General features: G+C 44.6%; 2 protein-coding genes across 2 annotated transcripts; both read left to right on the top strand.

The window, feature by feature from the left end:
* The first annotated feature begins 1,992 nt into the window (after positions 1 to 1,992).
* pitpnab (phosphatidylinositol transfer protein, alpha b) lies at positions 1,993 to 7,447 on the top strand. The gene is made up of 12 exons (XM_085935797.1): positions 1,993 to 2,060; positions 3,133 to 3,163; positions 3,918 to 4,063; positions 4,138 to 4,229; positions 4,578 to 4,585; positions 4,726 to 4,800; positions 4,871 to 4,954; positions 5,036 to 5,113; positions 5,178 to 5,288; positions 5,357 to 5,479; positions 5,536 to 5,631; positions 5,814 to 7,447. The coding sequence occupies exons 1-11, from the start codon at positions 2,044 to 2,046 to the stop codon at positions 5,581 to 5,583; spliced, it is 813 nt and encodes a 270-aa protein (XP_085791923.1). The 5' UTR covers positions 1,993 to 2,043; the 3' UTR covers positions 5,584 to 5,631; positions 5,814 to 7,447.
* A 1,621-nt stretch (positions 7,448 to 9,068) lies between these two features.
* On the top strand, positions 9,069 to 12,043 carry inpp5kb (inositol polyphosphate-5-phosphatase Kb). Its single transcript, XM_085936616.1, has 12 exons — positions 9,069 to 9,322; positions 9,530 to 9,697; positions 9,777 to 9,885; positions 9,963 to 10,079; positions 10,144 to 10,319; positions 10,388 to 10,499; positions 10,566 to 10,675; positions 10,923 to 11,136; positions 11,238 to 11,375; positions 11,453 to 11,536; positions 11,694 to 11,798; positions 11,877 to 12,043. The coding sequence occupies exons 1-12, from the start codon at positions 9,069 to 9,071 to the stop codon at positions 11,943 to 11,945; spliced, it is 1,656 nt and encodes a 551-aa protein (XP_085792742.1). The 3' UTR covers positions 11,946 to 12,043.
* The last annotated feature ends 304 nt before the right edge of the window (positions 12,044 to 12,347 follow it).

Genomic DNA, 12,347 nt, shown 5'->3' on the forward strand with positions numbered 1-12,347 from the left:
GTAACCGCAAACTGAAACGTCAACTAAAAATAAAACTTGTAGCCTGTCACTAAATGCGACAACTGATTTATGGCTCCTTACTCATACAAGAGGACTGGAAAGTAGTACCTCACCAGCTGTAAATCGGGAACGAGCCCGACTGCTGTGCCGTAATGACGTTTCGTTAAAAGCGAGTGGAACCTAAATCGTGCAAAGTGTGTTCACCTTCAATCACTGGAAGGGCAAGTGAGAACTTTTTTTTTGTTTTGTTTCAGGAGCCAAAGTCCAGACACATCTGGAAAAGCTTAACTTGGGACGAAAACTAAAAATTGGGCATGTGTGACTTTCCAAAACATGACGCCTTTGTGTGAAAAGTTGACGTCATGCCATATTTTGTGAGTGGTTGCTTAGTGTTTAGTGCTTTTGATTAGCTTCCGAGTGCCTGGATGTGTGACATGCCAAACATTCAGTTCTCCGTGTGTAATCGGGTACTTTTTATAGCAACAATCGGATGCTTGGGAGTGAGGATGATGTGAAGGAAAGGCTGACAAATCCTGCTTGGAACAGGCTGTGTAAAAAGCTTAAAGGTAAAATGATTGTATGAAATGAGCAATTAATTGTAAATAGGAATACTTCGTCAAAGCAAGTTAATCGTAAAGGAAATTCTTGTGTGTACAACGACACCTGCTGGTTTAACGTCTATCATGCACCTTTACGTTTGTGGAAGAATTGCATCCTCCAGCGAAAAAGCTACTACACTAAAACAGATTATAGTAAATCCAAATTGACCTCTTATTTACATGAGTTGTGTGACAGGTTTTTTTTTTAATCTGCATACAGCATGACATTATGGAGATATTGACATCATAAATACATACACCCAAAATTCTACGTATAATAATAATCAAAGCTTTTTTTTTTTTGCATCCAGCACGGGACTCTACGACAATTACTAAAACCTAATATTGCTAGAGTGTTAATTAAAGTGGACTCTCTGGAGTTTTTGTCGGTATAAAGTAACGAGCAAACTTTTTACCCCCCCACACATCAGGCTCGGGATTATCACAAATCACTGGATGTCATTCATTGCTCCCTTCATTCATTCATCGGACAGCGGATGATGACAAACGGATGTTGGCGGTCGGATGCAGATGCGCTATAAATACGACAGCAAACCGCTCTTACATAATGGCCGAGCCGCATGCGCGTGCGTGCGTGCGCGCGCACACACACATTTGCTGAACTGTGGGATGCCAGGTCCGGATTAGGACCTGAGATGCTCCTACTCATCGTGGGACATCTGGAGGTCCCTGACATGATCGAGGTCACTACCTTTACCTCGATCTTTAATAAACACAAAATAAACAGACTATTACAGGTACACTTGCATTGTAGCAAATTCTGCTATAATTACAGTAGTTTTAAGAAAGGTGGTATTTTATGGGGTCTTTGAGTCAAATTTTCATTTTCTATTATTAAGATAATTAATTTTGAAGTAATATTATAGGAATATAAAAGTGGTAAAATAATTGTTTTTGAAGCAGTGTGACCGTGTTGAGTGCACGAGCTCTCGCGTAGAGGCGTCACCGTGACGTCACGTGGAGCTGCGGCCGGATAGGCGGCTGCCTCATGACGCTACTCCACCAGTGACGTCAACCGACCTGAGATGACGCCAGCGCAAAACTCTTAAAGGGCCAGTCACCTGCAATGCCGTGCAACTTCCACGATAATAACTATGAATTATTCAGGCCTGGCGTGCAATTTGGAGCCTAGTGGCTCAACATTTCACTTAATTACTGCTACTTCATTTCCACCTCCGTTTTAATGTCCTAAATGGAGTCGCCCGCTGCCATCCCCCCCCCTCTCTCCCTCCCCCCTACCATGCACGACGTCCCCTTTCTGCAGTAGCGGGCCGCGCGCAGGAAGGAAGTCATCACGCACGGCAGCAGCCAGTCGGCGGCTTGTGCAGCTAGAATGACATAGCGAGTGAAAAAAAAGAGGAAGAGAATCCAGGCATCGACGCAAATTTATTTGAAAGCCTTTTACACATCCACTTGCCCAACCATGCTCATCAAGGAATTGTAAGTATTCGTGTGCGCGCGCGACATTGAGGGTGGAGGATGAGAGGATGAAGAGGAGTGGTGTGTGTCTTGGGGGGGGGGGTATGCATGTCATATTTCACCGCATGAAGCGCGCGAGATGATGAAGGCTGTTGCATCATCATCATCCTCACGTGCAGCATCTGTCTCAGGCAAAGGCGGCTGTGCCCTTCAAATTGTGCACATGGAATGTATTGCTAAACCTAAGGAATGCGTAAATGACACCTCTCCTCCTTCCATGTTCTTGATGGATGCACGGTGAAGGTGAAACACCTCAGGAGGCCACTCTAGATCAATGTATGCAGCTAGGAAGCAATGAAGAAATCAAGAAAATAGGACAATATAAGGTTTTTAGAGCCTTTGTCAGTATTTTCCAAGATGCTAAAAAATGATTGTTAGTTGTTGAGGCCTGCTAGCTGCAAGGGCAAGGCGATCTGCTTACACCTAGCCCAGGCTCTTGTTTTTTTTGTTTTTTTATGGCATGGTCACGTGGATTTAATCAATAAATTGCCACTGCCACAAAGGGGGGAAAAAAACAGAAGTGATGATTGACATGCAGTGATTAGGGAGAGTCTGGCCTTCAGCAGTGTACCTGGAAGTGAATTAAAAAGGATTAAATGGTGTCAACGCTGATAATTGACATACTCACACCTGTCAAAATAATCCAGATATACTGTGGGATTAACAATAATAGCTGAGAAAGAGTCAGAAATGAAAAGTCCTGACACCCAGATTTGTCAGTATCATCATTACTGTTATTTCGGATGGTCCCGCATGCAGCAGCTGTGCCAGTTTGGGGTCGAGCCACAGATTAGCAAACAGGGAAGGCGGGATTACACCAAAGCGGCATATTTTGGTTACATTAAAAGCAAAGTAGAAGTTTCACAATCATTTGGTTGTTATCGTGATTGTTTATTAGCACTTGCGTCTTTCACACTTAGTGGACCATCTTGTGTGTTAGCATTAGCACATTTGTGTCCTTATCATCATCTCGCCTTGTCCTGTCCTTTTCAAAGTTTTTGTATTAATGGCCGTCTTCTTTTCTGTCTCGCAGTCGGGTGATTCTTCCTATCTCCGTGGAAGAGGTAAGTTCACAACACGGTCAATGAAATAAATTACGCTTGTTTTATTGACTTTGTATGTAAACAAATTTGTTGTAGTAACTTCTAGAAGCACGTCGAATGATCTTTTAAGGGTCTAAATCCATCTCGGGTAGCTCGTAGATGTCCCTCCTGTTTCATTTATGTGCCTCGAAGATGTGTCTCCTGCGACCTTGACCTTCACTAGGAGCAGTCATTCACAAATATGTGATGTCGACGTTTTCCCCGAGGGCGGAAAAGAGCCATAAAAACTTCATTTTGAAATTCCCTCAAGAAGCGTCGGCTTTTATTTCCAGTCGGTTAACGTTCGCAGTTTTTCAGGGCGCTCATTGAGATTTATTTTACTTGCTCACGTTTCGCAGTTCACCAGTGTTGCTGCTTGTTGCTAGGCAGAATTTGTGAGATCCTTTGCCTGGGGGGGTAATTAAATGTCATGCTAGTCACACACAACAAAAATGAGATCAATTGTTATATTTTTACATTTGCTACTCTGTCCTAAATGTAAAATTATTGGATGCCCTTTAACGTTGAAAGCAATTGTCATGGCACCACGAGGGTTCAAGATGTCGCCGAGCCGTGTGTCCAGATTTGTGGATTAGATGCGATTAAGAAAGAAAGACCGCCATTGTTCTGCACTTCCAGCGGTCACACGGATCAGCAAGAATGTGGAATGGCTTAAGCAAAGTCAGTCTCAAAAACATGAAACAATCAATAACACGTTAGCATTTTCCTCCCATAGTACCAAGTGGGTCAGCTGTACTCGGTGGCCGAGGCCAGCAAGAACGAGACGGGAGGCGGGGAAGGCGTGGAGGTACTCAAAAACGAGCCCTACGAAAAAGATGGCGAGAAAGGCCAGTACACGCACAAAATCTACCACTTGCAGAGGTGAGAACCTACATAAACTTCACTAACTTACTTCTTCAAAATCTATAGCAGCAATAACACTCTCTACCCTGCAGTAAAGTGCCGTCCTTCGTCAGAATGTTAGCTCCGTCTTCGGCCCTCAACATCCACGAGAAAGCCTGGAACGCTTACCCGTATTGTCGCACAGGTAACGCACACGCACACATTCGTATTTCACAGCAGCACTTAAGAACAGACTGATATTACTGAGGTGTTATCATTTCATAATTCTACTATGACAAGCCTACTGTGGAATACTAAAAGGATACCATCAGCTTGTTCTCCTGCTTGTGTGGCGTCCTAGTGGAAGCCTTGAATAATTTACTCCATGTCCAGCCAGAGAGGAGACATGCAATCACCTGATCCCCTCACACACACACACATACACACAGTTATTCTGCGTATTGTTAAGATGGCCTCAAATTGCTCAGTGGTCTTTTTTTTTTTCCCCCTGTGTTTTTTTTTTTGGGCTGCTTTCCTTCACTTGGATACAAAGTTATCACTGTAAGTACATTGGAAATGTTGCGCACAAACACATTGAAAGAGAATATGAAGACTAGCGAGAGACATTTGATCTGCTAGCGCAAGCGTGTTTGTGTAGATGCGTTCGTTGGTGGCTGTCAACTCGTCTCCTCTCGTGACAGAATGAATACATGAAGGAGAACTTCCTGATCAAGATCGAGACGTGGCATAAACCTGACATGGGACGCCAGGACAATGTAAGCATGAGATGAAATTGCACTTGAAGGATCCCTTCAGAACTTCAGATTTTTTTTTTTTTTTTTTCAGGTGCACGGCTTGGATGCCGAAACCTGGAAGAAGGTGGATGTAGTCTATATCGACATCGCCGACAGAACCCAAGTGGAGCCCAAGGTATGCGAAGCTATTTGGACCACACCATCCATGTGGAATTTGAAGGGCACCGTGTGAATGGTGTTTTTGTTCTGTCGGCAGGACTACAAGCCAGAGGAGGATCCCTGCAGGTACAAGTCGGTCAAGACCGCGCGAGGCCCTCTTGGACCGGACTGGCGGGTACGGATGATGTTTGGGTTAAAAAGGCACTTGTGGATATATCTGACAGGTGTGTTTTTTGCAGAAGGAGCTCCCCAACAAGAAAGACTGCCCACACATGTGTGCCTACAAGCTGGTCACGGTTAAGTTCAAGTGGTGGGGCCTGCAGAACAAAGTGGAAAGCTTCATCCAAAAGGTTCGGCATTTGAGGATCGGCGGCAGCCCGACGCAGCGACTGACTTTTTTTTTTTTATGTGTCCGCAGCAAGAGAAGCGCCTATTCACCAACTTCCACCGTCAGTTGTTCTGCTGGATCGACAAGTGGATCGACCTGAACATGGAGGATATCCGCCGCATGGAGGAGGAGACACGCAAGGAGCTGGATGAGGTAAGGATGGACGCCAGGAAGTGGAAGGCGGTCATTGAGTCCGGCTCGTCTTGTAGATGCGAGTGAAGGACCCCGTGAAAGGCATGGTGGCGCTAGAGGATTGAGATCGACCCCCCACCCCTCCCAAGATTGTGACTGCTGCTGCTCATCAGGTGTGTTGTCACTTCAGTAGGAGGCCACTTCATAGAAAAATGAGTAAAATTGTGCTCTAGCACCATCTAGTGGATAAATGTAAAAATTAATCAATAAATCAGTGGCAAATTTTTTTTTTTTGCTAGATGCCAACAAACTGATTTGATTTCGAGTATGAGTGAAATCCTTTTCTATCTTCTAGACCCGAATACCGAGACACCAGCGGATTCACGTCCTCCTCCCGCTCCAACCGACTCAACACGCGACCGGCCATCCCCTCCGAAATCCCAATCCTGACCACCGACCTGTCCCAAATTCCTTCTCTCGGTATCATCTGGTTTGCAAGATGCTGGACCCAGTACACTCGTCGTCTGTGGTCTCCATCCCTGCCCCGTTCACTCACAGCTCTGAGGCGTCCGGTAGAAAATCAATAGATCCATTTATTCATCGATCCATTCCCCAAACCACAGAGTTAATTATCTCTGTCGTGTAGGATTTACTGAAGCTATTCCCATGTTGTGTGTGTGTATGTGTGTATGTGTGTACACAGACACACACACACACACACACACACACACACACACACACATATATTAAATACTTATACACACTATGCCAGGTGAATGGGCATAAGGTGGCCATTGGGGCGGAGTCATTGTATGGAATAATGCAGTATTTATATACTGTACATATAGATATGAATATATCAACAGGGTTTTTAAATTGTTCTGTTTTTTTCGGTGAGTCTTTTTTTTTTCTTCCCACCAGCTGCTACGTGTATTTTTTTTTTTCATTGCACCTTTGCTTTCCTTTAGCGTTGTTAGCGTGTCGTTTTGTTGTGTAAAGCTACAGTTGTAAAAACCGGCAGGTGGAAGGTTCTGTTTATTTATGCCCTGCTAATATTTTGCTGCTTTGTGACACAGTGTGTGTGTGTGTGTGTGTGTGTGTGTGTGTGTGTGTGTGTGTGTGTGTGTGTGTGTGTGTGTGTGTGTGTGTGTGTGTATGGGTGTGTGTGTGTTTGTGTGTTGCATTTGTGTGTGATCAGGTTTGTCCAAATGAAGCAGTTAGCATTCGGTTAGCATGGAAATTAAACACGCATATTCTCCACGGACAAGTTAATTCAAGACTAAAAGCCGGGTTTCCACAGTTTGGTACGTGAGGGCAAAGGTCGTAAAGGTGACATTGTTGGTACCGTTGGAAACTGAAATCTGATCGCGACCGAACTGTACCGATAGGCGGTGGGAACGCGGCTTTAGCGGGTCCTTTACCTTCTCTCCAGTGGATAAACGAACTTATCCAGCGATAGCAATAACTGCCATGACGACCAAAAAAAAAATAAAAAAGGCCCAATATCTATTGTTTTAGTGTTGTTATTTTTTTTTCTCAGACCAAACTTTGTCCTGTTGTTTTTGGAACGTGTGCATGAGCGTGCCTGTGCATGTGTGTGTGTGCGTGTGCGTGTGTGTTGTTCGGTGATGTGATTGTTTTGTTGTCCGAGCGGGAAGCCTATTGTTTTCAAATTTTAGTGCAATATATCCCTTCAAGATATAATTTGTGAAGATGATCCACTTTCCATCAAATATTGTACGTACTGTATTCTCTGCACAAGAACCTCATTGCAGGACCACATTTAAAAGAAAAAAAACTTTTTTTTTTGGGGGGGGGGTTAAATGTTGTCGTAGTGCTGTTGCTAAGAGGAAACCACAGACCCCATTTGGGAATTAACTTTTAATTCCAATTTAAAGGCCAGAAATGTAATAATAATACCCCAGAATGTTTTTATTTCTTTATTTTTAGCCTACTTGTGTGTTAGCGTGCTCCTTGCTTTTTCTTGATCTTTTCTTGTGGATTTGTGCCTTTTATTTGTTGTCATCTTAATCTTCCAATAAAACAAATTGTACATTGGAAATGTGAATTGATGAAATAAATGAAACAAAACAAAAATGAAACAAGCAAAGATATTTATTTGACTGATTTTTTTTAAATTTTGAAATCCTCCAAATATGTGAATATATGTCACAAACACATTGCTCACTAATGGCAAAATTAATCAGGCTTTGGTCGACAAAGATTACGTCAAATCCTGCTTACAGGGACATTTTGTGAGAAGTTCGTGACCCCGAATGAGGCTGAAAATATCTCTTCCATATGATTAGTCGAGATGTCACTTTCTAGACGTCGATATTTGAGGTGGAAGTAACCAAACGCAACTCACAGGGAAGGATTTTTGACATCCATCATGGCTGCCGTTTGGAAGGCGGAGTTTGCTTTTGTAGGGCCCAAAAGTGAACCCAACCTCAGCGTCAAACTGCTTGCGTCATGTCCACTCAACAAATGTGTCCATTCACCAATGTCATAATACTTCTCAAGCAAGCCGCATCATAAGCTTGATCCCACCTTTAAGTCTTCCAGGCAGCAGCGGCAGGTCGCTGTTGTTCTGAGCGACCAGTGGCGGCGAGAACAACGAGCGCACGCCTCCAACGACGGGAGTGTCAGCGGGAAAGCCGATCCAGTCTCTGGACTCCTCCTTGGAGATCTTCATCATCTGCGCCCAAGGAGTCTGCAGCTTCTTCCGGACGCCTCGTCACAGCCAAGACACAGGTATTGAAAACACACTTGGTTGTGACTTCAAGAAGCTTGGGAATGATCTGGGGCTGCTTTGCTACATCTAGCTCGGGGTCCCTTTTGGATCAAATAAAACTGCAAGTCTTGTGCCGCCAATGTCAGAGAGCTCACTCTTAGCTGATTAAAAAAAAAAAAAAAAAAAAATCCATTTCACAAATGACAGCAGTTTTGACTGTTGCCATGGTGACCTGTACAGAGATTTAACAGTGTGTGTGTGTGTGCGCAGGGGACGACATGAGTGCTGCTCGGTTCCCAAGCGGAGGACGAGACAAGTGCAGGTGAGTTTTTTCTTTGTTCTTTGGTTCTTATTCTCGCTCCCTAATTGTAATAAGAAGCTTTTGGCTGGGTTTGCGCAATGAAACTGCCATTCTTCACCTCGCTGATCTACTTACAAACACTCCGCTTAAGTCTCTGCATGTGACTTGATCTTTGCTACATTTCTTTAGGAAAGCGAATATAGGAAATAAAAACACACATTTGAACCACATTTAATGGAACGAGGATAGATGTAAACACCTTTGAAATGGATGTACAAGGAACCTCCCCCCCCCCCCGCCCCCAACAAGAATTTTAGCATGCGGGTTGACCTCTTACCCACTTGGGTGGAAAAGTGGAACACATCCAAAAGAAGCCTAATGCCATTGTCCGCTCAATAGTGGGCAGCCTGAGATTGCGGAATGGCGGCCTCCCGGGTAACCCGCTTATTACACCAGCCTCCACATTCCTCACTTAAATCTCCAAATCCATATCGCTGCTTTTATTATGGACGGAGGTTTGCGGAGGAAACTTCTTTCTCAGCGGACATTTGAGGAAATCATTTTACTCAAAGAAGATGGACTTCCTGTCAGGCCGAGCCCGGACGCGCTCGGACAGCGCGGCGAGCGGCGCGTCCACGTCGTCGTCCTCCTCCTCCAGAATGCTTCTTCGCCAGAAGTTGGCTCAACTCCTGAGCCGCATCGACGACATGAGCTCGGAGGACGAGGCCAGCGAGGAGATGTCGCGCACGTTGGACGACGCTTTCCAGCTATGCTCGTGCTTTGCGCCGCCCACCAACGCCTTCAGGTGTACCTCCGCCAAGGCCCCATCGTACGCGCTCGTGCTTTCGACTGTGTCGGTGTACCTAATGAAATGGGTCTAGATGGAGAAAAGCAGTTATGAAACCTAATGAATGCAAAAAAAAACATTGCAAATGGACGTGAGAGAGTCAAAGACTGATGAAAGAGAATCAGAAATCGATTTGAAACCAGATGCAGTGTAAACAGGTGTGAAAGCAGAACTGATGTGAAAAATCAGAAATGGTGGTCTTCAAAAGAGAACCACTTATCTTTTATTGACCAATTTGAATCATGTTAACAGGCTGCACATGGTGACATGGAACGTGGCCACGGCGGAGCCTCCCGATGACGTCACCTCACTGTTGCAGCTCGACGTCCAACCGCCCACCGATCTCTACGTCATTGGGTGAGAATCTGATGTGAAGTACATGTTAGTCAACTGATTTGAAACCAGATGTGAATCCAAATGTGTTGTCTTGTGCCAGGCTACAGGAAGTCTGCGCCACGCCAGTCCGATTCATCTCGGACTTGATCGTCGAGGATTCGTGGAGTCACGTCTTCATGGACACACTGGCGCCGCGAGGCTTCATCAAGGTGACCAAAAAAAACTCACGACAATTTTGGCTTTCTCGTCAAAGCCTGACGAATGTAATTCCATGAGCGTCCTATAGGTGGCGGCAGTGAGGATGCAAGGTTTACTGATGTTGGTGTTCGCCAAACAGTCACACCTGCCTTACATCCGAGATATCCACAGCACATACACTCGTACCGGCATCTTTGGATACTGGGTATGGATTTCAAAATTCAATAAAAAAATAATTTCATTCTGAATTAGTGTTTTTTTTATTTTAGGGAAACAAAGGGGCGGTGTCGGTGCGCTTTTCCTTCTATGGCCACAAGGTATGCTTCCTCAATTGCCACCTGGCGGCGCACATGAGCCACGCCCTGCAGCGTGTCGATGAGTTTGAGCACATCCTAGAGACGCAAGAGTTCGACACGGATGATGCACGTCGGGTTCTGGACCACAAGTTAGTCAACAACAAAAACGGGACACAAGGGTCCATAAGATATCTCATCCACATTCCTGACTACACAGGCTTGTGTTCTGGTTTGGAGATTTGAACTTCCGCATTGCTGACCATGGCCTGCACTTCTTGCGCTCGTCCATCAATGGCGGACGTCTCAACCTGCTGTGGAGCAAGGACCAGGTGACACACACGCACATGCACACAGACACACACACACAGGTGCAACTTTACTTCCTGTTTGTGCAGTTGCTCACCATGAAGAAGAAAGAGGCCTTCCTGCAGGAGTTTGAGGAGGGACCCCTGAATTTCAAACCAACCTACAAGTTCAGCCGGAACTCCGACGCCTACGACCTCGGGTAACACACATACAAATAGACAATGACAAATGTGTCTCATCCCACACTTGTCCAAGCTAGCTCAAATCCTGTTGATAGCGGTTTGCATTTTTAAATAATACACTAATAACAGCATAGCATTATTTGACATAATTTAGAGCAGATAACTAAATTATGCGAATGAGCGAAAATCAAGGTCTCGCGTTAGTACCGTAAGGTCAGGATGTTGGCTAAACGACAAGCCTTGATCTTGTGTCGCGTCATATAGCGGCAAGAAGCGAAAGCCTGCATGGACCGACCGCATCCTATGGCGGCTCAAACCCAAAAACATACCATCGGAAGACGACGACGACAAGTTGTCCACCGCTACGGACGACAGCCTGGACGAGTACCCTCTGGTGGTCAATCAAGATAAATACACCAGTGATATGAGCTATGGCATTAGCGACCATAAGCCTGTCATGGCCAGCTTCAGTCTGGAGGTGAGAGACAAGACAGATGACCTTATGGCCTCTATCCTGAGCCACTACACTTCTGTCAGGTTCTGGCTTGTCTGCATTCTGAAGTTTTGTTGTCGTTGCAGCTAAGGAAACACTTTGACACTCCGCTGGTTCATGTATCACCTGAAGGCGTCTGGAGCGCCGACCAGGACGCTCTCCTCAACTACACGGTCCAGGAAGACTTCCTCTCCTCAACGTGGGACTGGATCGGCCTCTATAAGGTGCGTGCCAGGGAAAAACAAATCCATTTTGCTTGGCGGAGGTAATGATAAACCAACATCGTGCTGTCGGATCGCAGGTCGGCTTCAAGAGTTCAAGCGACTATGAGACTTTTGTGTGGGTTCGAGAGGACGAGTTGCCTGAGATTGATGAAGTCATACAGGTGATGCGCATTTTACAAATCGAAATGGTGTGCGCATGACTTAAGTATGAATGTACAATTTTTATTTTTAAAAGAAATATTTTCAAACAATAACGAAACAGGGAATTAGAGGGTGTTTCTAAACTTTTGACTGCTAATATGTGTTTTGGGTCGCTAGATCTCAGTGGATAAGGACGATATCCCTCTGCTGGGTGGACAGTATGTGCTGGGCTATTACAGCACTAACATGCAGAGCATCATTGGCCTCAGTGCTAACTTCCAGGTGAATACTGCACATTTTTAGATGACATAGAATGTATTGTTCATTCCAAGAATCTTTTTTTTTCAATCAATCTTGCAGATTTTAGAGTCAAAACGTGCCGTCATGGAGGGTCTCGTGCCAGACAACATCAATGGGCTCCGCAAATAGAAGAAGTAATTGTGTCTTATTAGCTTCGAGCTTGATTAAAGATGATGACTGGAAAAGACAATACATTTAAAAGACACATTTGCATCACAAATGTTCAAAATCATACTGGAAATGTTATTTGTTAGCATTACGTATGAATAAACTATTGTTAAAATGTACATTTCTTGATTTTCATTGTGTCATCTGTGGTGTTTTTTGGACAAACTGTAATAAAAATGTGGTAAAATGATGGGGAAACAACGATAAAGTTACCAGAGTTACGATATACTCTTGCGACAGAATATATCATTCAAATTAATTGGGGAAAATCATTTTGTTGACATTTTCAAACCACGGAGTTAACAGAAATGCTACTACTTGAAGAGATGTCCCGAGCTTGATGGCACTCACTTCCGCATTCCC

The sequence above is a fragment of the Syngnathus leptorhynchus genome, chromosome 17, assembly GCF_054491065.1.
Source record: "Syngnathus leptorhynchus isolate UIUO chromosome 17, UIUO_Slep, whole genome shotgun sequence".
Classification (NCBI taxonomy): domain Eukaryota; kingdom Metazoa; phylum Chordata; class Actinopteri; order Syngnathiformes; family Syngnathidae; genus Syngnathus; species Syngnathus leptorhynchus.